This window comes from Macaca nemestrina, chromosome 11 (assembly GCF_043159975.1).
Source record: "Macaca nemestrina isolate mMacNem1 chromosome 11, mMacNem.hap1, whole genome shotgun sequence".
NCBI lineage: Eukaryota > Metazoa > Chordata > Mammalia > Primates > Cercopithecidae > Macaca > Macaca nemestrina.
In genome coordinates, this window is record NC_092135.1 from 93,470,684 (window position 1) to 93,497,786 (window position 27,103).

The 27,103-nt window shown below is 35.5% G+C and overlaps 1 protein-coding gene across 6 annotated transcripts in view; it reads left to right on the forward strand.

The window, feature by feature from the left end:
• LOC105468176 (solute carrier family 39 member 10) overlaps nt 1-27,103 on the forward strand; it is a 164,543-nt gene that overhangs the window by 119,738 nt on the left and 17,702 nt on the right. For all 6 annotated transcript variants that reach the window (XM_071073107.1, XM_071073109.1, XM_071073108.1 and 3 more), the window contains 5 exons: nt 14,019-14,188; nt 16,030-16,218; nt 20,790-20,910; nt 23,676-24,044; nt 25,311-25,391. In XM_071073107.1, the coding sequence (XP_070929208.1) occupies nt 14,019-14,188; nt 16,030-16,218; nt 20,790-20,910; nt 23,676-24,044; nt 25,311-25,391 (930 nt within the window). The remainder of the gene's footprint in view (nt 1-14,018; nt 14,189-16,029; nt 16,219-20,789; nt 20,911-23,675; nt 24,045-25,310; nt 25,392-27,103) is intronic.

Genomic DNA, 27,103 nt, shown 5'->3' on the forward strand with positions numbered 1-27,103 from the left:
GTGTGGTCAGTTTCACAATATTGATTCTACCCATCCATGAGCATGGGATGTGTTTCCATTTGTTTGTGTTATCTGTGATTTCTTTCAGCACTGTTTTATAGTTTTCCTTATAGAGGTCTTTAACCTAGTTGGTTCGGTGTATTCCTAAGTTTATTTTATTTGTAGCTATTGTAAAAGTGGTTGAGTTCTTGATTTGATTCTCAGCTTGGTTGCTGTCGGTGTATAGCAGAGCTGCTGATTAATTTTGTATTCTGAAACTTTGCTGAATTCATTTACTAGTTCTGGGAGCTTTTTGGATGAGTCTTTAGGGTTTTCTAGGATACGATCATATCAGGAAACAGTGACAGTTTGACTTCCTCTTTACCAATTTGAGCACCCGTGATTTCTTTCTCTTCTCTGATTGCTCTGGCTAGGACTTCCAGTACTCTGTTGAATAGAAGTGGTGAAAGTGGCATCCTTGTCTTGTTCCAGTTCTCAGGGAATGCTTTCAACTTCTTCCCATTTAGTATAATATTAGCTGTGGGTTTGTCATAGATGGCTTTTATTACCTTAAGGTATGTCCCTTCTCAGCAAAATTGCTGAGGGTTTTAATCATAAAGGAATGCTGGCTTTTGTCAAATGCTTTTTCTGCATCTATTGAGACGATCGTGTGATTTTGTTTTTAATTTTATGTGGTGTATCACATTTATTGACTTGCAGATGTTAAACCATTCCTGCATCCCTAGTATGAAACCCACTTGATCATGGTGGATTACCGTTTTGGTATGCTGTTGGAGTCGGTTCACTAGTATTTTGTTGAGGATTTTTGCATCTGTGTTCATCAAGGATATTGGTGTGTAGTTTTCTTTTTTTGTTATGTCCTTCCCTGGTTTTGGTATTAGGGTGATACTTGCTTCATAGAATGATTTAGGGAGGATTCCCTCCTTTTGTATCCTGAGGAATAGTGTCCGTAGGATTGGTACCAATTCTTTGAATGTCTGATAGAATTCAGCTGTGAATCTGTCTGGTCCTGGACTTTTTTTTGTTGGCAGTTTCAATCTTGCTGCTTGTTATTGATGTGTTTCTATATTTTCCTGGTTTGATCTAGGAGGGTTGTATTTATCCATGAGAGGAATTTATCCATCTCATCTAGGTTTTCTGGTTTATGTGTGTGAAGGTGTTCGTAGTAGCCTTGAATCATCTTTTGTTTTTCTGTGGCATCAGGAGTAATACCTCCTGTTTCATTTCTAATTGAGCTTATTTGGATCTTCTCTCTTCTTAGTTAATCTCACTAATGGTCTATCAATTTTATTTATCTTTTCAAAAAACCAGCTTTTTGTTTCATTTATCTTTTGTATTGTTGTTTGTTTGTTTCAGTTTCATTTATTTCTACACTGATCTTTGTTATTTCTTTTCTTCTGCTGGGTTTGGGTTTGGATTGCTCTTGCTTCTCCAGTTCTATGAGGTGTGACCTTAGATTGTCTATTTGTGCTCTTTCAGACTTTTTGATGTAACAGGCATTTAATGCTATAAACTTTTAGCACTGCTTTTGCTGTGTCCCAGAAGTTTTGATAGGTTGTGTCACTATTATCGTTCAGTTCAGATAATTTTTTAATTCCATCTTGATTTCATTGTTGACACAATGACCATTCAGGAGCAGGTTATTTAATTTACTTATATTTGTATGGCTTTAAGTGTTCCTTTTGCTGTTGATTTCCAATTTTATTCCATTGTGGTCTGAGACAGTACTTGATATAATTTCCATTTTCTTAAATTTACTGAGACTTGTTTTGTGCCTTGTCATATGGTCTGTCTTGGAGAGTGTTCCATGTGCTGATGAATAGAATGTATATTCTGCAGTTGTTGAGTAGAATGTTCTGTAAATATCTGTTTTGTTCATTTGTTTTAGGGTATAGTTTGTTTCTTTGCTGACTTTCTGTCTTGATTTGTCTAGTGCTGTCAGTGGAGTATTAAAGTCAGAACTCAAGGTCTGCTGTTTAGAGTATTTTGTCCCACTGGGTGCTCCCTTGATGTGGTGTTCTCCCCCTTTCCTTAGAGGGATTGTTTTTGCTCTTCTGGGTTCAGCCATCCAGCAGAGAGCTACTGGGCTCCAGGCTGGTACTGGGGAGTGTCTGCAAAGAGACCTGTGGTGTGATCCATCTTCAGGTCTGTCAGCTGCAGATACCAGCACCTGTTCTTGAGGAGGTAGCAGGGGAGTGAAATGGACACTGAAGGTCCTTGGTTGTATTTTTGTTTGGCTTTCTGGTTTCATGTTGGTTGGCATCCAGCCGGATGTAGCACTTTCAAGAGTGCATCAGCTGTGGTTGTATAGGGAGGATCAGGCGGTGGGTGGGGCTGTAGAGCTCCCAAGAGATTCTGTGTTTTTTTTTTTTTTGCAGGACTTTTCCTTAATTCAGCCAAAGACGTGGTTCTTGTCCTTCGCTGGCCATGAAGATTTAGGCTTGCAGATGGGGTTTGAAGGGTGAGCAAAGCAGGGTTTTATTGAGTGAAAGAAAGATATGGGGAAAACAGATTCTCCGTGGGGCGGGAGTCCCTGCTAAAGTGCTTCTTGCCTTGCAGGTAGGCATCCCAGGTTCCACACAGGAAGAACAGGGGCCAGGCTTCTCCCAGCTGCAAATGGAGGCAACTTCCTGAGGCTCCACTCTGGTGCGCATTCCTCCCAGTGCGCACGCAAGCCAGTTGGAGTTTTTCCGGGGACCCACTCCCACCTGACTATCTCACTTTGTCTTTGGCAACCTGGGCAGGTAGAGAAAGACCACCAGGTAGGGGTAGGGATAGGCATGACTGAGCTCAGACTCTCTTTGGGTGGGGCTTCCTGTGGCCGCTATGGGGAATGGGGATGTGGTTCCCAGGCCAGTGGAGTTTTGTTCCCAGGGGGATTATGGCTGCCTCTGCTGAGTCACACAGGTCACCAGGAAAGTGGGGGAAAACTGAGACCTCACCACACTCCCACACAACCTGCAGTCCTAAAGGTGGGCCTCACTCCTACCATGCCCCCGGAGAAGCACCAAGTCTATTTCCAGGCAGCCAGCGAGCAGGACTGAGAACTGCCCCAGATCACCAGCCTACCCCACTGAGAAAGCAAGTGGACTCACAGTTTTTTGGTGTCTCAGGGAGCCTGTAGAGGCAATCCAGTTCCTCCAAAGGGTCCGTGAATTCTCTCAGCTTTTTTGGTATGTTGCTGTGGTAGTTCTTGGAGCAAAAGTTCACGATGTGAGTCTCCACATGCTGCTCTGCAAGCTATTCCAGCCTCCTATCCGCCATCTTAATCCGTATTTGTCTTTTGATGCACAAATTTTTTAAAATTTTTTTGAAATCCAATTTGTCTGTTTCTTTTGTTTTTGCCTGTACCTTTGGTTTTTATTTTTCAGAAATTATTGTCAAATCTAATGTTGTGAAGCTTTTGCTCGGTTTTCTTCTAAGAGTTTTATAGTTTTAGATCATATATTTAATTTAGGTATTTGATTCATTTTGAGTTAATTTTTATGTATGGTGCTATATAAGATTCCAACTGCATTCTTTTACTTGTGGATATCTGGTTTTTCTAGCACCATTTGTTGAAAAGACTGTTCTTTCTCTCATTAAATGATCTTGCACCCTCATCAAAAATTGTTTCACCATATATTTGAAGGCTTATTTCCAGGCTCTCTCTTCTATTCCATTGGTCTGTATGTCTGTTTTTATGCCGTTACTGTGCTGTTTTGATTACTGTAGCTTTGTGTAGTAAGTTTTGAAATCAGGAAGTGTGATTCTTCCAGTTTTGTTTTTGTTTTTCAAGTTTATCTTGGCTATTTTGGGTTCTTTGTGGTTTCATATGAATTTTAGGAAGTTTTTTATTTCTTAAAAAAAAACAAAACAAAACCTATCATTGAGATTTTAATAGGGATTGCATTGAATCTGTAGATCAACTTTGGCAGAATTGACATCTTAGCAATATAGTCCACCCTTAATATCTGTGGGTTCTGCATCTGCAGATTCAACCAACCCAAGGACCAAAAATATTTGGGAAAAAATTAAAAATAATACAAGAATAAAAAGTAACACAAATAAAAACAATACAGCTATTTACATAGCATTTATATTGTATTAGATATTATAAATTAGAGTTGGCCCTCGAACAACGTGGGGGATTAGCAGTGTCATTCCCCGTGTAGTTGAAAATTTATGTATAACTTTTGGCTCTCCCAAAACATAACTACTAGTAGCCTACTGTTGACCAGAAGCCTTACCAATAATACAGTCAATTTATGTCAATAGTATATCTATTATGTACTGTATATTCTTAGAATAAAATAAGCTAGAGAAAAGAAAATATATTAAGAAAATCATAAGGAATTTATGTAGGATTTATTAATTATAATGTAAGGATACACAGCAGAGAATTTATTTTAAGCAAAGTGAGAGTTTATTGGAAAAAGTATAGTAACACTTGGAAAAGGGCCAAGCAGGTGACTTGAAAAATCAAGTGCCTGTGTGGAATCTTTAGGATTTTCAGTTTATTATTCATATTAACTATTCATTAAATGAAAGTGAATCATGATGAAGGTCTTCATTCTCATCATCTTCATGTTGAGTAGGCTGAGGAAGAGGTGGAAGAGGGAGGGGATCTGTTGGTCTTAACTGTCCCAGGGGTGGCCAAAGCAGAAAAACACATGTATTAAGTGGATGCACGCTATTCAAACCCATGTTGCTCAATGGTCAGCTATAATTTAGTAATGATTTAAAATATAAGAGAGGATGTGCATAGATTAAATGCAATTATTATGCTATATTACTTAAGGCACTTGAGCATCCACAGATTTTGGTGTCTTTATGGGGGTACTGGAACTAATTTCTGCAGATACCAAGTGATGACTGTATTAAGTCTTCCAATCTGTGAACATGGGGTATGTTTTTATTATTTGTCTTCTTTAATTTCTTTCCGCAATATTTTGTAGTTTTCTTTTTTACTCTTTTTTTAAATTTAACTTTTAAGTTCACGTTACACATGCAGGTTTGTTATATAGGTAAACTTATGTCATAGGATTTTGTTGTACAGATTAGTCACCCAGGTATTAAGCTTAGTGCCCATTAGTTATTTTTCCTGATGCTGTCCCTCCCCACGTTCACTATGGAATAGGCCCCAGTGTCTGTTGTTCCCCTCTATGTGTCCATGAGTACACAGACAACCTACAGAATGGGAGAAAATTTTTGCAAAATTATGCATCTGACAAAGATCTAATATCCAGCATGTATAAGAAATTTAAACAAATTTACAAGAAAAAATGACCCCATTAAAAAGTGGGCAAAGGACATGAATAAACACTTTTCAATGGAAGACATACGTGCAGCCAACAAGCATATGAGGAAAAGCTCCATATCACTGATTGTTAGAGAAATGCAAATCAAAACCACAATGAGATACCATCTCACACCAGTCAGAATGTTTTGTAGTTTTCATTGTACAAGTCTTCTACCTCCTTGGTTAAGTTAATTGTTTTACTCTTTTTGATGCTATTGTAAGTGGATTTGTTTTCATAATTTCCTTTTCAGATTGTTCATTGTTGGTATATATAAAAATGCAACTGATTTTTGTGTTAACTTTGTATCTCGCTATTTTGCTGAATTCATTCTAATGCTTTTTTTGTGTGAAATCTTTTTTTTTTTTTTTTAAACAGCAGAGAATTTATTTTAAGAAAAGTGAGAGTTTATTAGAGTAGAGTACTTGGAAGAGGGCCAAGCAGGCAACTTTAAAAATCAAGTGCTTCTGTGGAATCTTCACGATTTCCTACGTGTAAGATCAAATCAAGTGCAAACAGATGTTAATTTTACTTACTCCTTTCCAAATTGGATGTTTTGAATTTTTTTCTTGCCTAATTGTTTGGCTAGAACTTCCAGTACTATGTTGAATAGAAGTGATGAAAGCAAGCATCCTTGCTTTATTCTTCATCTTAGAGAAAAGGCTTTGTCTTTCACCATCGAGTATGATGTTTGCTGTGAGTTTTTCATATATAGCTTTATTATGTAAGGTTTGTTGCTGTCTGTTCCTAGTTTGTTGAGTCTTGTGATCATGAGAAGATACTGAATTTTGTCATGTGCTTTTTCTGCTCATTGAGATGATCATGTGGGTGTTTTTTTCTTTATTCTGTTAATATATGTTGATTTTTATATATTGAACTTTTATTGCATTCCAGCAATAAATCCCACTTAGTCATGTTGTATAATCCTTTTAATTTGTTGCTGGATTTTGTTTGCTAGTTGTTTTTTTTTCTTTGAGAATTTTTACATCTGTGTTCATAAGGGATATTGGTCTGTAGTTGTCATTTCCTGTAGTGTCTTTGTCTGATACCTTTAGTATCAGGGTAATGCTGGCCTCATAGAATGAGTTAGAAAGTGTTACCTCCTCTTTAATTTTTTTGGGAAAAGTTTGAGAAGGTTTGGTATTAGTTCTTCTTTAAATGTTAGGTAGAATTTATCAGGTCTATTCTATTATAATCCTTTTTATTTCCTTGTAATCAGTAGTAACATCCCGGCTTTAATTTCTGAATTTAGTAATTGTATCTTCTCTCTTTTTCTTAGTCAGTCTAGCTTAAGGTTTGTCAATTTTGTGATCTTTTCCAAGAATCAACTATAGGTTTCATTGATTTTGTTTTTCTGCTCTCTATTCATTTACGTCTGCTCTAATTTTTATTATATTCTTCCTTCTGCTAGTCTTGGCTTATTTTGTTCTTCTTTTTCTAGTCCCTTAAGTGTAATGTTAAGTTTTTGGTTTGAGATGTTACTTGTTTTTTCATGTGAGTTTTAATAATTATCTGTTTTTCCCTTAGCACTAGTTTAGATGTATCCCATAAGTTTTGGTTGCGGTTTTGTTTTCATTTGTCTCAACTGTTTTCTAATGTCCCTTGTAATTGCTTCCTTGATCCAGTTGTTAAGAATATGTTGTTTAAGTTCTATAAATTTGTAAATTTTCCCATTTTACCTCAATAGTTGATTTCTAACTATTCCATTATGGTAGGAGAAGACACTTTCTATTATATTTATATTTTTAAATCTGTTAGACTCAATTTGCGACCTAATACATGGTCTATCCTGGAAAATGTTCCATGTGCACTGACGAATGTTTCTGGTGCTGTTTTGAGTAGTGTTCCTTATATGTATATTAGATCTAGTTGGTTTATTGTGTTAAGTCCTCTATTTCCTTGCCTATCTGCTGGATAGCTGTTTTATTCATTATTGAAAGTAGAGTACTGAGATCTCCAACTGTTATTGTAGAACTGTTTATTTCTCCCTTCAATTGTGACACTTTTTGTTTTGTATATTTTGATATTCTATTTTTAGTTACATAAATGTTTATAATTGTTTTATCGCCGTCCTTTGTTGTTTCTTGTAACCTTTTTTGATTTAAAAGTCTACTTTGATTTTAGTATAACCACTCCTGCTCTCTTTTGGTTACTATTTTCATAGAATATCATTTTCCATCTTTTCACTTTCAACCTGTTTGTGTCTTTGGTGTAAAGTGAGTCTCTTGTATATAACATATAGTTGACTCATGTTTTTATTCATTCTACTAATTTCTGTCAGTTCATTGGAGAGTTTAATCCATTTACATTTAAGGTAATTACTGAAAAGGAAGGACTTCTGTCAGTTTGCTATTTGTTTTTCTATATGCCTTAACGCTTTTTTTGTCCTTCATTCCTGCTGCTAATGTCTTCCATTTTATTTAGTTGACATTTTTTGATAGTGAAAAGGTTAAATTCCTTTTTCATTTCCTTTTGTGTATATTCTATAGCTGTTTTCTTGTGGTTATTATGGGGATTACATTTAGCAGCCTAAAGTTAAAACAGTCTAATTTGAATTTATATCATTTTAATTTCAGTAGCATACAAAAATTCTGCTCCTTTACAACTTCATCTCCACACCTTCCAGGTTACTGTTTAGTGTCCTTTCCCCTTGAAGTACTGTCTTATTTCTTACAGGGCAAGTCTAGTGGTAACAAACTCCCTAAGCTTTTGTTTACTTGGGAATGTCTTAGTTTCTCCCTCACTTTTGAATGTCAATTTTGCAGTATATAGGATTCTTGGTTGACAATTTTGCTTTATCGTTTGGGACTTTGAATATATCGGCCTGTTGCCTTCTGACCCACAACGTTTCTGTTGAGAAATCTGCTTGTAATCTTATTGAGAGCTTCTTATATGTGATGAGTTGCTTTTCTTGCAGCTTTCAAGAGTCTCTCTTTGTCTTTCAAGAGTTTGATTACAATGTGTCTTGGTGTGGGTCTCTTGAGTTCCTCTTATTGGAGTTCATTTAGCTTCTTGGATGTTTACATTCATGTCCTTCATCAAATTTGGGAAGTTTTTAGCCATTATTTCTTAAAATATTCTTGCTGCCCCTCCCCGCCACCCCACCACTCCCCTTCATCTTACTTGACTTCTACAGTGTATATGGATGTTGGTCTGCTTGGTGGTACCCTCCAGGTTCCATAGGCTCTGTTCATTTTTAGTCAATATTTTTTCTTTCTATTCTTCAGCATCAGTAATATCCATTGTCCTGTTTTCAAGTCCACTAATACTTCAGCCTGCTCAAATCTGCCTTTGAATCTCTCTAGTGAATTTTTCATTTCAGTTATTGCACTTTGCAGTTCCAGAGTTTCTTTTTGATTTATCTTTAGTTTTTCTACCCCTTTATTGATACATCCATTTTGTTTATACATTATCTTCTTGACTTTTTTTTTTAGCATCCTTAAGACAGTTGTTTTAAAGTCATTGTCTAGTAGATCTGCCATTAGGTCTTTTTCAGGGACAGTTTCTGTGATTCATTTTTTTTTTTTTTAAATGTGCCTTGCTTTTTTGTTTCTTTGTATGCCTTCTGGTTATTTGAAACAGGACATTTGATTCTAATAATATGCTAACTCTGGAAGTCAATTCTTCCCCTTCCCCAGGGTTTGCTATTTTCTTGTTAAATTGTATTTGTCTGTTATTAATTTGGGTTAGGGAGGGTTATTGTTTTATGCTATCCCGGTGGTATAAACATAAGATTTTCACAGGTTTTTTTTTTTTTTTTTTAAGATAGGATCTCACTTTGTCACCCAGGCTGGAGTGCAGTGGCATGATCATGGCTCACTGCAGCCTCAACCTTCTGGGCTCAGGTGATCCTTCCACCTCAACCTCCAGAGTAGCTGGAGCTACAGGCATGTGCCACCATGCCTAGCTAGTTTTCGTATTTTTAGTAGAGATGGGTTTTTGTCATGTTGCCCAGACTGGTCTTAAACTCCTGGGCTCAGGTGATCTCCCATCACAGCCTCCCAGAGTACCAGGATTATAGGCATGAGACACTACACCTAGTTTATCTTCACAGGTCCTTTCTGAGCCTGTGCCCTTCCCTAGGCATGCATGATTACTTTCTGATTTTCTCCAAATATGCAGTTATTTTTGAATTTTCCAGTATTTATTGTCTGACTCCCAAAAGGGAAAAAGGAGAAAAAAAGAAAGGAGGAAAAAGAGGTGCTGGCCTTTTAAATCACCTGGAAGACACTTTAGCCAGGAGATTTGCAAAAATGAGGAGAGGTACAGCAACATGGCCACGTGTCTCTTTGCCTGTACTTCTGTGATCAGAATCAGTGATCAGAGTACAGATCCTCAACATTTGGGGATCAAAATCCATTTTGTCTACTCTAGCTCCTGTAATTGTAGGGTCCTGTAGATTGATTCAGGACACCAGGCACAGCTTCCTTTCAAAGGACTAAGGATGGCAGATGGGTAGCTGCCACTAAACTAAGAGCTGAAATTGATCAAAATTAACCACATTTTACCATTGAGCTTTCCCCTAGAAGTTGCATGCTTTCAGTAGACTACAGAGTTCCAAAGTAGTTAACATCAGACAGATTTTGTCAGTTCATTCACAGTTTAGGGGGCATACAGATTTCTGGTGCTTCCTACTCCACAGTCTTTCCAGAATCCTCCTTTAACCATTTTTAAGTATACAGTTCATTAGCATTAATTACAGGATCTTACTATTAAGGCCATGTTTCATTTCCTTCTTTAATTTTTCAAAGAAATACTTCAGGATCCTGTACCCACTTGTTTAAAATTTCCGTGGAAAGTTCTTCTCTTGTCTGAAGCTGATCTGGGCACAGGAGTTTTGGCACCAGTTGAGTGGAAAGTTTGTTCAGCTTTAATTTTTCTGTCAGAATTGTATTAGCTCAACCAGCTGAGATGTCTGTGGAGTTGAGTATTGTTTGTGCTGTTAATTGTTGGTCCTTTTCAATTAGGGAACAAGTAAATTGATTTTTTTCATAATACGCATTTTCCATGAACTTTTTGAAGACCCTCTCCTATACTAATAAATTCCATGATGAGATAAGTTGGGAAAATGCTGCATATTGTATTCTTCTTTTAGAGATTCATATTGCTTATTAAACTGTTAGAGGCTCTGAAGGAACCTGTGTTATTCAGCATTACCAAAACTTGATTATTAAATTTCTCCTCCCTCCCCTTTGAAATACCCCCATCTCATAGAACTAATGAGCTCAGTTTGAGAAATGCTAGATTATGCAAGTTTTTTTAGCAGTATAACATGACAATAGCTAGTATCTGGCCAGTTCAAATAGCTACTCATAAGCAAATAATTTAGAACGATTTTCTTTTTAAAGGGGCAGAATAATTGGCATCTTTGAAAATATTTTTATAATTTTCAACTCTGTCATTCAAGGCAATGTATATACAAAGGAGTAATTAACTATGTTATAATATTTCCAGTTGTGCCCACTGTGTTTTATATGCAAAAACAAAGTTATCAAAAGATATAGGATCAATTTTAGTCCTAGAATTTAGGGTTTTCTTTAGTCAGTTAAAAATCTTTTGAAGGTAGTCTTTAAAATATTTTATATAGCAAACATGCTATACATATTTCCTCTAAAAGAAATAGAAAAATATTTTTAAAGAGTTAAAATGTTCAGAGTAATACAGAGACTACTTATTGATTTATTTTAAGTTTTCTTTTCATCAAAACACTATTCCACAAAAGAACTCTTTTTGTGAGACAGGGTCTGACTCTGTCGCCCAGGCTGGAGTGCGGTGGCATGATCTTGGCTCACTGCAATCTCAGCCTCCCAGGCTCAAACCATCTCACCTCAGCCTCTCAAGGAGCTTGGACTACAGGCACATGCCACCATGCCTGACTAATTTTTATATTTTTTGCAGAGATGGTGTTTTGCCATGTTGCCCAGGCTGGTCTCAAACTCCTGACCGTAATCAGCTTGTTCACCTTAACTTCCCAAAATGCTTGGATTACAGGCATAAACCAGGACCCTGAGCCATTAAAATAAATATTTTTATTGGGTAATTTTGGTGACTAATTCTAGTGCATTCTTGGCTAAAATTATTCTTATTAATAAAAATTTCTAATAACTATGAAGGGTTATCAGTTGTATTTACTCTGTATATTTTGTGTATTTGGGGTCTTGTCGGTAGTTTTGGCAGTCCCCATTCACATATATTTACATTAGTAAGTAAATACATTTTATTTTTTCTCCTAGAGTGTCTTAGAGTATGAATTACTAGCTTTTCCAAGTAGTTTAGTGCACATTTTCAAGTTATTAATTGAAGTTGCTTTTAGGCTGTTGCTTTTAGAAAAGTTGCTTCTGTATTAGATTATTGCCAAACTAATAAGGAAAAATATATTTGTAAAGGGAAAGTTATATAGTACTGTGTAAGATACAGTTTATCTTCAGGTTAGTGCTTTTGTTGCCAACTCACTTTGTCCCATGTGGTTACTGTAAGTTCCCTGTCCTTTTTATCTCTTTTTTTCTTCAATATGATTGGATCTAGAGAGCTGCAGTAGTTTTGACAAACCATTTTTGATTTAGCTGACCAGTAACTTTATTGCCTGTAAGACCTCGTATCTAAAATTTATACCTATGACCACTTCTCTGACTTATTTCATTAAGTTCTTCCACTGATTTTATTTTTCCTGTCTATAAACAGGGGACTAACAAACTAGCCTGGTGATCATCATTAAGTTAGTCTGTAAACCTTATTTGAGCATATATTTTTTCTTTCTAGAATAAGATTTTTGACTTCAGTTTCCCGTGGTTTGTCATCACAACAATAGTTAGTTAGAGCAATCACTACCGAACCCCCGCCCCTGTGTTTTTTGTTTTTGTTTTTGTTTTTGAGATAGGGTCTTACATTGCCACCCATGCTGGAATGCAGTGGCGCAGTCTCAGCTCACTGCAACCTCCGCTGCCCAAGCTCAAGCGATCCTTCCGCTTCAGCCTCCCAAGTAGCTGGGGCTACAGGTGTGTGCCACCTCGCTTGGTTAATTTTTGTATTTTTAGTCGATATGGGGTTTCACCGTGTTGCTCAGGCTGGCTCAAACTCCTGGACTCAAACTATCTGCCTGCCTTGGCCTCCCAAAGTGCTGTTTACAAGCATGAGCCACGACGCCGGGCCGCAATCCTCCTCATCCTTTCTTTCCACTAATCAGGATATATTATTTTTGTAGCAAATATGTGATCCTGGTTCCTCAAGAATTGAGTTCCTGCTCCTTCCTTAATCCAACATCCTTACAAGGATTGAAGCCATTGAATCCAAGTCTAGTGGATAGATCTTCAGCCCTCTAATACTGGTTGTTTTGAATCTTACTTTGCCTCTGAGGTTACCTATATTTATGTGATAGTAATTATCGTTTAAGATACAGGGTAAGCCACAGAGCTTCCATTAGTGATAGATGATCTATTGTTTTAATTCAGTGAGATAATTGAGCTAATGAGTATTGACTATAGTGTTAACATTATTGGATATTGTGAATACAATGCCCATTGGATAAAACAGTTTTATTGATAAAGTTCAGCATTTAGTGGGACATTTAGTATCATCTCCCTGTCTTTTCCTCATTGTTGAAAATTTTGAGTTATTTTGATGAAGAGATGCATTTTTTCAATGTTATATCACAGACTTAATATAAAGTCTTTCTGCAGATTTATAGTCCTCTTAGATTTGATTTGAAAAATAGTATTTTAGATTAAAATCTTTATAAAATTATTGCTCTTCAGTGAGATTTTCTGTAGATAGATCTTAAAATAAGCAGAATTTTAAAAACTAATAACATTTCTATTTCATTTTAGGCCAGTAATAGAAATTGTAATGAAAATGTCCAGCCCCCAAACCACTGGCATATATTTCTGATGTCTTACCTGTTTGTGAATGACCTAAAGACATGTATACGGAATTCCCCTTCCCCACCATACCTATTTTTAAGTCATACTGTGAAAACATTTCTCTTGTGTTCTGAGCCAGTTAAAATTATATAGTGACTTTTTTTTAAGTGGTAGATTGTTACAGAAACCCAAATTGGAGGAATGGGAGTTTGGAACCAGGTGTAGAGAAAAAAAAATCAAGAAAAATAGGACTGAATTTACCTTTGTAACAATAAAGTTACCAGTAATGAGACTTTTTTGTTATCATATGAACATATTTCCATTTGGGGCTATGTTACATTTCTTAAACTCTGTATTAGAAAGATTTACAAAGATTATAACACATTAAATAGATACTTGGCTTTTTTAATGTCTCAGGTGAGTTTTATAATTATATTCTTTAAATAAACAGCTTTATTATTGTGGCTCTGCCTTTATACTTTTTTTATTTTATTTTTATTTATAAATTTATAAATTTTTATTTTTATTTATTATTTTAAATTTTTATTTTTATTTATAAATTTTATTTAGAAATTTTTATTTATACTTTAGCTATTAAGTGAATCACAGCCTTCAGTCATTTTAAGTCACCTGGTTCTAATCTCGTGGGCCATTGAAAGTACTATGTATAATTTGATCTGAGTTTCTTAATTCTTTTTAAAAATGTTTAAGTTAGTTATGTGTCATATTTTTGTTTTGTTTTTAAACAATGCCATAAAGCTTTCATAGTCTGGGTAAAATAGTCTACCTTCTATGATTCATGTATCTTATGTTTTTATTCTTTTTGGTAGTCTGTTGTTTTAAATTGTCATGCTAATGTTGACTCTTAATTTCTTTTCTACAGCCTGGATTTGTGGTATCATTTCTATCACTGTCATTAGCCTGCTTTCCTTGCTAGGCGTTATCTTGGTTCCTATCATTAACCAAGGATGCTTCAAATTTCTTCTTACATTCCTTGTTGCGTTAGCTGTAGGAACAATGAGTGGAGACGCCCTTCTTCATCTACTGCCCCATGTAAGAAATGTTTTTAATCTTTTTAAAAATTTAAAATAAAAATATTTAAACTGAAAGGTCCTTCATTAGCAAGCTATAGCACAGTAATCTGGTATTTGTATTGTTTCATTTGATTATAGGATGAAGTATTTTTTCTCTGTTTTCAGAGTTTTAATAGCAATTTTTTAAAATAAATTGAATCATTAGGTCAACTTTGCTTTCAGTAGTCTTTATAAAAATCTCTTTGAATTAAAATTTGCAATATCAGTAGCAGTGAGTGGTCTTTTTAAATCTGTGTAGCGTATCAGGTAAGCGTTTAAGAGAAATACAAAAGATGTTGTAATGATTATGTCTATAGCTGGTATGCCATCAGCATCTTTGAGCAGAAGTAGGCAGATACACTCAGTGTGCTGTTTTACAGTTAGCTCTTTACACGTGGGGGCATTTATCTTTTCACCTGGCATACCACTCCTTTTCTTCTCTTTGGGGACACTTCTGATTAATTATATGATCACAAACCCATATTCCTAGTACCATGCTTATCAACCTTTTTACAAGTTGCTCTCTATAACCTATCAATAGTTAGGTAGATAACTGTCTACCACCAGCTAAGAGTATTTAATTCACTCTTACTATTTTTACTTCAAATTATGAAAACAATGGGAATTTTTCTTTTCCAAATATAATATTGAAGTATTGAGTATTTTCCTTCTAGAGAATTTGGGAGACAGGATTGTATTTGTGGTGTTGTGTATATCGCCTCTTTTGTGCACTCTTGGCTGAGAATTCCAGATTTAGTATCTACAGCAATGTGTGACATTGCTTTTTTTTTTAATTAATAAATGAGTTAATGAATCTTAAGGCTGCAAGTATGAATTTTTTTGTTTCACCATTTCTACTAGCCATCAAGAATAACAATAGTTTCCTTTAGAACTGGGCCTAGTAAGAGTTACTGAAGTGAGAACAGTATTTAAGTGCTGTTTAACTTGTTTTTGTGTTAAGAAGGGTTAACTAAACCTAGCTGTTACCTTTTTGAGTGGTCTGATATCCTCTGAGAGGTTTAGGTATCTCTTTGGTTGACCACTAGTTAACAGGAAAAGAATACAAATAAATTTTAGAAGGAAGAAAGATACTTAAGTGCAGTTATCTAACTTATGTTCTATAAGATTACTATTGTGATACTTGTACATTTCATAATGTTGAAACGTAACTTTTTCTATACATACATTTATGATTGCTAAAGCTTTAAAATATAGAAAATTGCGTATTTAAGGATACCCTCTTGCTGACTTTCCACAGTATATCCAGAGATAGTGACCTTATTACCTCTGAAATAATTTATGAGAAGAAATTTATGAAATAATCTGTACAACTCCCCCGACATAAGTTGACCTATATAACAAACCTGTACTTAAAATAAAAGTTAAAAGAAAAAAATATGTAACAATCAGTTTAAGATAGAATTAGATTACACGGAATCACAAGTGACTGCTGGTGAATTAGTTTGTGTGTTTTGTTTCATTTTTACTAAATACTTGGCATGTAAGTAAATCGTGTTCACTTCAATTTACAAAGAACCCGTCACTCCCTATTATTATTTCTGGCTTGATTCTCTAACTATAGTATGTATCTTATTATTATATTCATTTGAGTTGGTGGTCTTTGAGTTACTATAAAATGTAGTAGTATTCTGGACAACTGAGAAAAGCAAATTAAATGGAAGACTAAGTGAGATATTACCGAGGGGAGCACTTTAAAACTTGAGAGGTATTTTTTCTGTGTTGTTTAGGAGATTATAATTTCAAAATTTTAAAAAGCATTTCAATTACTTGTTTAGAAGTTTTATTTGTTTTTATTAATAGTCTCAGGGTGGACATGATCACAGTCACCAACACGCACATGGGCATGGACATTCTCATGGACATGAATCGAAGAAGTTTTTGGAAGAATATGATGCTGTATTGAAAGGACTTGTTGCTCTAGGAGGCATTTACTTGCTATTTATCATTGAACACTGCATTAGAATGTTTAAGCACTACAAACAACAAAGAGTAAGTATTTTTTATTTATTTCATTTTATACCATAAAACTCAAAACAAAAATTATCCTTTCTGGGTATATGCTTTCCTTAATTATGATGTTGGTGTCAGTTTTGTAATAGCTAATCTTTAGAGTAAAAAGCTGACTTTGATTTTTTAAAATTAAACATATGGTGGTGGTTATTTGTTTTTTTTGAGACAGAGTCTCCCTCTGTCATCCAGGCTGGAATGCAGTGTTATGATCATGGCTCACTGTAACCTAGACCTCCTGGGCTCAGGTGATCCTTTTGCCCCCGCCTCCCGAGTAGCTGGGACCATAGGCACATGCCACCATGCCCAGCTAACTTTTATGTGTGTATGTATGTATGTATGTGTGTATTTATTTATTTTGAGACAGATTCTCGCTCTGTTGCCCAGGCTAGAATGCAGTGACATGATCTCCACTCACAGCAACCTCCACCTCTTAGGTTCAAGCAATTCTTGTGCCTTGGCCTCCTGAGTGGGTAGGACCACAGCTACACACAACCATGCCTGGCTAGTTTTTGTATTTTTGGTGGAGATGGGGTTTTGCCATGTTGGCCAGGGTGGTCTCAAATTCCTGGCTTCAAGTGATCCACCTGCCTTAGCCTCCCAAACTGCTGGGATTACAGATGTGAGCCACCACGCCTGGTGCCCTCTAACTATTAAAAATTATTTGTAGAGACAGAGTTCTCAGTAAGTTGCCAGGCTGGTCTTGAACTCCTGGGTTCAAGTTCAAAGAGTTGGGATTACAGACATGAGGCACCACACCTGACATGACTTTGATCTTTGCCATTTTTTGTTATTATACATTTATTTTGGCATTTATAATCAAGATACGGCAGTCTCAGTTTCAGTTATTTTGTGTTACATCATACCTAATTGACTTAAATAGGATGGCAAAAGGTATTTTCCAATTATGTTTATTATAAAAATGCAAAATTATGTAAAGAGAAGCAAGTTTCATCAGTCTTCTTAGGCAATATTTTTAATCATAAGTGACTTTTATTGTAGTATTTTTTAATGAAAATGTTTTCACATAATACATTTCTTTATCAGAAGTGCCTCACCAATGATGGTACTGGAGGTAAGAGGTCAGATTAAGGGGGCTTTGTAGGAAGAAAATAAAATGAAATGATGGAAATGGTGACTCTTTTCAAGAATGATGCACCGCTTTGGAGATGATGCTTGATGCTTGGTTGAACTGTTGCTTAAATACTCTTGATTGTGATGCAGCTGTCTGTTTTACCTCACATTTATGAGAATAAGACAAATATCTAAGAAGAATTATCCTCCAAGAAAGTAAATTCAAGGCTGCTACCATTCACTATGATTTATAATCCTCCCTATTCTCTTCAGTTCACATCTGCCTTTTAAAGCTGTGTCCTGAATACATCTCACTAACATGTTTGTGATACTAACACTGATCATCTTCAGTGTATTCTGTTTAAGTAAAGCTTTCCACAAAAAAAAAGAATTGGAAACTTCGTTTTGTTATTAATTCCAGGTATCTTTTTTGGGATGGTCAAGATCTTAAAGATGTGCAGTCTACTCTTAAGATACAATTTTATGCTATTTTTGTTTCTGTTTTGTTTGCATATGTATGTGTTTTGTATATATTCCTTTCGTGATTTGGAACAGATCTCTGAACTGCGATTCATGGGAGTGATTCTGGTTTACATAAAACTTATTTGTGTGACTATGACTCATTCCTCATGATTTCCAGTAGTTATCTAAATCATGAGAAAGAAATCTTACTTCTCATCTGTGTTTTCATATCTTATTTCAAATTGTATATTTTAGTTATATTTAGTCAGGACATCATCACATTGGTTTGCCTCCAAGGGAGAGGTGATTAAGATAGTGAGCCTAGAAAAGAAGAATGATAAAAGGAAATGGGAAAGTTCAACTTAGAGAAAAGTAAAAGAGAGCTAACAGTATTTAGATTTGAAGGGGCTTGTGGAAGGTGAAGTAATTAATTCTGATGGACAAGTAGAGAATAAAATATGGTGGGAGGGATGCCAACGCAGAAGGTGCTGGAGGGAAACAAGAGTTGGCTAGGTAGATAACTGCAAAATAATTTGAAAGAGGTAGTGGGACTTGAATGAGGGTCATGGCAGAAGAAATGGGAGGGGGGTGGAAAAGATGATTAAGGGAATTATTTAGATGAGAGAATCAAGAAGACTTCCTAGTTGATTAGATGTAAGACATATAAGTATTTAAAAGTTCATCACTACAATAAATTAGGTATTGCAAAGTTTGTAAAGAAGTTTTAGAATTGCCAATTGAGCATCTCTAATGTGACAATCTAAGATCTGAAATGCTCCAGTGAGCATTCCCTTTGACCGTCACGTCGGTACTCAAGTTTCAGATTTTGGAACATTTCAGATATCAGATAAATAAGTTTTTTGTTTTTTATAATTTGATCTTTTTTATCTCATTTTGAACCTAAAGTTACCAGTACTTATACATTTGTTTTTGCAAAGAAAACTGATATAAGAATGAAGTCACCAAACCATGACAGCTTTTTTGTAAATTTGAATTTGTAGGAAGTAAAACACTGGAAGGAACACCTTGGATATAGGGAGTGTACTCTAAATATTCAATAGTATGTAATTCTCAACTATATCAGAGAAGGGAAACTGGCCCGATAGGGCATCTGCTTTATGGTACATAGGACAATAACCTAAGATGAAAAGGTTATGGCATTCTTTTGAAGAAAGGGAATTAGTGATATTTGAGTAGAATAGATATTTGACAGTCTGTACAGAATAATCAACTGTTTCAGCTTTCAAACCACAAGTTAAATAATACACTAGATGTTGACTTGTTTCAGCAAATTGGGGGCCTTGAGGGTAATGATTTGCAAGCTTCTAAGAAAGTGGACAATCAGAACTAAAGCAATTAAACAAAATCTCAGCTTGTGTTTTCATTTTATTTAATTTCTATATCCTTCTCATTGATTTTTGTACTATTGTTGGCTCCTCCTTCCTTTTTTTTCCCTTAACTCATGGTTGCCATTTTTTTTCTTCGCTTTAGGACTTGTCCATATCATTATTTTCCTGTGAATGTCTTAACTTTTCCCAGTTTCTGTTGGCTTAGTGGCTTCCATTAACCATTACTTCTCTTATTCTCTGTACCAGGATTCAAATGGGGAATTCTGCTCTACTTGCCATTTGCTAGAGTCATTAACACTATCACATTAAAATTCGGCAGCCCACTGGATTAGGATGAGTAGGGCTGGAAAGTCCAAGAATACTTCATTCCCTGTCTGCACCTTAGTGCTTCTCCACATGGCTTCTCTTCCTAGGAGAGACCAGTCTTCTTCATAGGATAGTGGCTGGCTTCCCTGAGCAAAAGCAAAAGCTTCCAGATCTCTATAAAGCTAGTTCTGGATGTGGCACAGCGTCATTTCTCCTGCATTCTGTTGATCAAAACAAGTCAAAAGGCTAGCCAGAATTCCAGGGCGGGGGGTAGATTCCAGGTCCTCATGGGTGGAGCAGAATGCTCCTACAGGGAGGGAGGAAATTGATAGTGGCCATCTTTGAGATTACCTCATGCTCTACTAGCCATGCAAGCTTACTTATGCAGCAGTTAGAAGACTTAAACATCTGAAACATAGTTAATAGCCTATAAACAAAACCAACAAGAAGAAAATGCCATGCCAGTCAATAAGCATCTCCCAGAGAAAACTTTTATTTCAACACTGCTCTAGAGTAATTATTTGCTTTCTTAAATTAACATACATTAGAAGCAGAAATTTAAGTTGAAAGAGTTGTTAGTGGTAGTTACATTGATAAACGAAGAAAGCAGTAAAAGCCAGACTGTGAAGACATACGATAAGAAAAATGTAAACCTAAACAATGAAGTACAATAATTAGTATTTGTAACTAATTAAGGACAGATTAAATTGTGTTCTCCATCTAATTCCAAGGTGGTAAGAAAGGATGCTTGTCTTTACTCTAAGACTAGTAAGAGTCACTTACTGTGATAGATCCTTTCATACATCACCTCATTTAATCCTCATAAGAATGTTATTTTTATTTTTACAGATGAATATTCTTATGTTCAGTAAATTTAACAAACTTGCCCAAGTGTCAGATGGAAACTACAAACTTAAGATGCTCACTCAAATTTGACTCTCTTCTTTATGTCACATTCAGGGAAATATAGATTGCATTAAATATGAACGAAATTCAAACGAATAAGCTTTAGTTTTTTGGAACTTTCTGTTACCTTACACTTTTGGATAAGAGAGATTTTGCACATATTATACACATTTCATTTGTTGCATCTAATAATTCAGTACTGTGTATGCTCTCTTAACTTCAAAGGAGATGAATGGAACCTCTTAGTTGAATATTTAAAAAAATACAAATTTAGTTGGATTTTTCGTCTGTGGATTGCTTTACTCCCAGAAAATTTTTTTCACTCCCCTTTAAAATAATTTACATACAAAGTTAACACCATTTTTACCTTTAGGTGTTAATGGTTAATGAGTCAATACTGTTGCTAATTGTGTCCTCGCATTTTATACTAATATCAGATACTTTTTTTTTTTTTAGGGAAAACAGAAATGGTTTATGAAACAGAACACAGAAGAATCAGCTATTGGAAGAAAACTTTCAGATCACAAGTTAAACAATACACCAGATTCTGACTGGCTTCAACTCAAGCCTCTTGCCGGTAGACAGCAATTCTGACTCAAGACAAACTTTTTTCTTTTTCTTTTTTCATTCAAATTTACATTTAATTTCTATTTACATTCATTCAATCTAAAATTAAATAATACAGTAAACTAAATACAAGATGAAAAGCAGAAAAGGTGTTACCCTCATAGCACTCCTAAAAAGGCGGATGAATAATTTATTTACCGATAGATGCAAAGCCAACTTGGGATAGGAGAAACAATAGTTTTAAGAGCAAACACATAGATGAACCCATCTTTCAGATGTTATTCTAGATAATCCACTGAGATAATACTTGTGCTATAATGATAAGAATTACACAAGAAAAAGTACTGTATTAATCAGCAACAGACCACAGGTTATGTGTAACAAAGATTTTTGAGATGGAGTCTCGCTCTGTCGCCCAGGATGGAGTGCAGTGGCGCCATCTCGGCTCACTGCAAGCTCTGCCTCCCAGGTTCACCCATTCTCCTGCCTCAGCCTCCTGAGTAGCTGGGAGTACAGGCGCCCACCACCATGCCTGGCTATTGTTTTTTTTTTTTTTTTTTTTTTTTGTATTTTTAGTAGCGACGGGGTTTCACCGTGTTAGCCAGGGTGGTCTTGATCTCCTGACCTCGCAATCCACTCGCCTCAGCCTCCCAGAGTGCTGGGATTACAGGAGTGAGCCACTGCGCCCGGCCGACAAATACTTTTATGATAGTTTGTCTAGCTTGCTAGTGTCTCCTCCTGTGAAAAAAGGTAGATGTTTGGACATTGATGTTTTTGAGAAATTAACCATTTTCGAAACCTCAAAATCTGTTCTTCATCAATTCAACATTTCTTAGGGAATGATCTTAGATCTAGCCCTTTTAAGCTAGGAGCCATATGATTAAATATTCGAAATAGGTCCTACATTAAATATGTGATCCAAGGCTCAGAATATTAATACTATCTAAGATACATCTTGTTTATAATCATTTATTACCTGTGGTAAAGAATGTTGAATTTATGGAGTATCATAGATGCATTCTCTACCCCTCCCCCTCAAATTATCTTCTGTCTCAAAAAATAGTATGGAAAAATCCCTCTTGAAGGATTCAAATTAGTTAAAACCATAGAAGGGGAAAAACAACAAAATTTTCCTAAAAATCTGTTTCAAGTTCAGTATTTAATACTTTACATTAATAATCACTGCTGGTTTATAAATCCCAATTTAGTTATTCTGTAATGCTACAAACCTTATAATCAAATTAGTAAACTTCAATGATTATATTTTAATTAAAAAACAGCATATGTAAAATAAAAATGTATCCTATAATAACTGATTTTAAAGAAAATAATCAAGTGATGAAAAAAGCACTTAATCTCTTTCATATTCTTACCTGGTTTAATCATAAAGAACTCTCTTAGAAACTCAAGACTAGTGGCTGGGTGCAGTGGCTCACGCGTGTAATCCCAGCACTTTGGGAGGCCAAGGTGGGCTGATGAAGAGGTTGGGAGTTCAAGACCAGTCTGACCAATATGGTGAAACTCTGTCTCTACTAAAAATACAAAAATTAGCTGGGTGTGGTGGTATGCACCTGTAGTCCCAGTTACTCAGATGGCTGAGGCAGGAGAATCGCTTGAACCTGGGAGGCAGAGGTTGCAGTGAGCCAAGATCGTGCCATTGCACTCCAGCCTGGGTGACGAAAGAAACTCAAGACTAGTAATATCGACATCATCTTTTAAACTAGGATTGAATTTTTACAAATAAATATAAATAAGCAATATTGCATAAGTGTGTGCTTTCTATGACACTAATGTGACACTTGACATGTTTTCACAGTCATAGTAAGGATATCCATTTATGAAATACAAGTTCTCAATAAACTTTCCACAGCATGGGAAATAAATTTCACTTAATGAATGGGAAGTCAGAAAAATTGATGTATTTGTGTGGCTGGCAGGCATGCAATTAATGCTTTTTATGCAGAAAAGTTGCAGTGTTTGCCACTATTGCTGGCAGTACTAATTATGAAAACAGTTTAACTGGGGTGGTTATACCAGCCGGTCACAGTGTGCATGTTACTAGTAAATAGGACTGAGGAGGAATATTTTGGTAAATTTCACTGGAATTTGGTCAGGCAGTCAACACTACAGTTAGTAAATACATTTGAAAACAAGTGTCAGAGTATTACAAGCCATTTACTGTCTGAAAGAATGCCTGTACATACCAGCATAGCTTTTTGGGTTTTGGCTTTTCAGACATCACAAATTGTCAGAGAACAAGGATCTGCACTTTAAGTACAATTCTGCTCTTTATCATTATTGTAGCTTCTAATTTACCAGCTACAGTTAATAAAGTTCTCAGTAGGCTGCTGCAATAAGGGAGGAGGGGTCTAGAGGGAGTGATTTTTTTTTAAAAGACGCTTTCAATCCGAAGATGAACTTTTATCGAGCTTATATCTTCATGCTTTCCAATTTTTCTCCTCACTTTGCCTGCTTTTGATTTCAGTTCGCTCCCACTGACCTCATCTGGAGCATCTTTTGAATCTCCCGCCAAACCAGTTTCTTCTTTGTGTGTGTTTGTTTTGTTTTGTTTTGCTTATTTTTTTACTGGACTCCAGAAATCATTTTTCTATTAGAATGGCTTCTAAATAATTTTAGGGAAATATATTTATTTAAGATTTCTAAAAGACATTCATTTAAGAAATGTTCATTGCACTGCTATTTTGTCTAGGTTTAAATTAGCAAATATCCATGCATTTAAATGTTGATAAAGCATATCCTTTGCTGTAAATACAGGAACTGATGACTCAGTTGTTTCTGAAGATCGACTGAATGAAACTGAACTGACAGATTTAGAAGGCCAACAAGAATCCCCTCCTAAAAATTACCTTTGTATAGAAGAGGAGAAAATCATAGACCATTCTCACAGTGATGGATTACATACCATTCATGAGCATGATCTCCATGCTGCTGCACATAACCACCACGGCGAGAACAAAACTGTACTGAGGAAGCATAATCACCAGTGGCACCACAAGCATTCTCATCATTCCCATGGTCCCTGTCATTCTGGATCCGATCTGAAAGAAACAGGAATAGCTAATATAGCCTGGATGGTGATCATGGGGGACGGCATCCACAACTTCAGTGATGGGCTCGCAATTGGTAAGTGGACTGGAAACCACTGTCTGTTCTAATCTTATGGATTATAATATGTATGATTAAATTTGGCTGGAGCTTAACAAATATACTGTTATGTATCACTCTGGTAAGTTGATTTTCCCAAAGGCTACAGTTTTGTGTTCAGTTGTTACATTTGGAGGTGTGAGGGTATAATTTAGTGGGGTTTTTTTGAACATGTAAACAAATGTCTGTAGTATATTTGTTTAATAACTTGATTTCTCAAAGTACAGTTACCATATTGAAAAAGCTGCTTAACATTATATTTTCAAATGCATTTACATGTCCCTGAAAGAGAACAGTTTAATTTCAATCTTAGGTTTAATAAATTTTCCGTATCTTTGAAAAGGCAAAAAAAAAAAAAAAAAAAATTTACAACATTGAAAATCCATTGTACTAAATTCAAATATATTAGTATCTTGCTAAAGTAAACTGATATTACCAGTTAAAGAGAACATTAAGTGTGATCAATACATTATTTTCTTTGAGATCCAGACTCTGTTAGCACCCAGAAGTAAGCTTTGGTTTCTTTCAGAAAGCAGAGACAATGTTTTTGAATTTACAGTAACTGTTTTTTTTGTTTTGTTTTTGTTTTTTTAATAGAGACAGAGTCTAGCTATGCTTCCCAGGCTGGTCTTGAACTCCTGACCTCAAGCAATCCTTCTGCCTCAGCCTCCCAAAGTGCTAGGATTACAGGCATGAGCCACCATGTTCAGCCTATAGTAGCTGTTAATACTAAAGAATAAATAATTCTGCTTGTAGACCTAAATGCATTTATACGTCTGACCTCAGTCCTCAACACTACCAGACAAGTAATACTTTGTGCCATTTATTTTCTAGGTCTAGAAAAGTTTTGATAAGGATATTAGCCATTTAAATCCTTATAAAGATCAATGTGAGAGAGCAAGTACAATCTTAGACTTATAAGACTTAAAGTTGACCATCAAACTACTACTTTGAAGCTCGGAAAATTGTTACTATCCCTGAGATATTAGTGAGTTGGAAGGCTACAAAAATAGAGAATTAAATTCAATATGGAATATTGCTTTTATTGAATAGCTATTTCTCTAGTTGTCACATACCTATTATACCCCACTATATGTTCAAAAACTATAGTGTGTAAGATAAGTGAGTCGCTCATATATTAAGAAATTAATTTAGATAGGCAAAGGAAACTGCATCTGTCATTAATGAAAATGTGAAGAGTTAAGATCAGCAAAGCTCACTTGTTTTTTTTCTTATCTTCCTCAGGTGCAGCTTTCAGTGCTGGATTGACGGGAGGAATCAGTACTTCTATAGCTGTCTTCTGTCATGAACTGCCACATGAATTAGGTAATATAACCTTAAAAATTTTACCAGATTTCATCAAATGTAAGACTTCCTTAATTGAAATTGCATTCAAATTTCAGAGATGTTCAAGCATAAAAAATGGCTGATGGCAACTATAGTGTCACTAATTGTAAGATATTTCATGATGTTAAAATATGAAAAATATGCTTCTTAAGATTGATGAAATGTTCATTTCTGTGTGGTTTCCTTTGCATTCAATAACATAGTTATGCTATTATAATGAAGATTATAGATTATGACTGGTTCACTAAGTATAACTTTTAAAAAGAAATATTTCTTAATTTAAATGCCACATTTTGCCGTTAATCTACTTTTATTTCATATACCATGTAGACTATATTTTTAAAAGAATCAGGGTAAAGTTTGCAATTACATAATTGAAAGTTTTCCTAGATGTACCTAAGGCAGTCTTTCTTCATAAATAATGGAAAGTTATTATTGATGTTCAAAAAAGTTACCTGGATGGTTATTAAAGATAGGGTTGCGTTCTTAACTCTGTTACTAACCAGCACTGAGGTTTTAGAGTAATCATTTATTTCCAAAGCTCTTATTTTATCTATGAAGTAAGAAGGTTGGATGATTTCTCTTTTCATTTTATATATTTTAATATTATAATCTTAATACCCAAAAATCTAGTATGTGTTTCTTACGTGATTTTGGTAGGATAGAGCTGAATACTCAAAAAGTAATCTTTGAAAACCTGTATTTTTATTTTTTCATTTTAAAAAATGTTTTCTTCTTTATCGATACACTTTCAACTATAGTAATCATATATATTATGTTGGACTTGATTCTTTTTTTTTCCGAATGCATTTCCCATTTGCCCTTAGAAATGAATGCTAGAAATGAGCTGCACTTTTTTTTTTTTCTACAAGAGAAATGGGTTACATTCTGCTCACTTTGATTCCCTCTCCTTATACATCCCCTATGTTTCTTACCTTATGTTACTTCTTACTATGTTTTAAAACTCTCCATCCCAATTACGATGAGTTAATTTAATATATGGCTTCTGCCCAGTACTCAGAAATGTGCTTTCACCACATTTTATGTATTTAGCACCTACTATTGGACACAGCACATGGCCTTTAATTTCCTCCTGTCACAGATAGTAAGTAGTGCATTGAACATCTCTAGACTTGGTACCTGTCGACTCCTCTGAGATATATACTCAGAAACAGAATTGACAGGTCTAGGGTATGCATGCTAAAGCAGTATGATTTCCAAACAGCGATACCTGAAAGTTCTTGTTGCCACAACCCTCCCAACACTTGGCATTAACTCACTTTCTTTTTTTTTTTTTTTCTTTGAGACAGAATCTTGCTCTGCTGCCCAAGCTGGAGTGTGGTGGCATGATCTCAACTCACTTCAGCCACTGTCCCCCGGGTTCGAGTGATTCTCATGCCTCAGCCTCCCAAGTAGCTGGGACTACAGGCGTGTGCCACCACACCTGGTTCTTTTTTTTTTTTTTTTTTTTTTTGAGACAGAGTTTTGCTCTTGTTGCCCAGGATGGAGTACAATGGTGTGATCTTGGCTCACCCCAACCTCCACCTCCCGGGTTCAAGCAATTTTCCTGCCTCAGCCTCCCGAGTAGCTGGGATTATAGGCTTGTGCCACCATGCCTGGCTAATTTTGTATTTTTAGTAGAGACAGGGTTTCTCCATGTTGGTCAGGCTGGTCTCGAACTCCCAACCTCG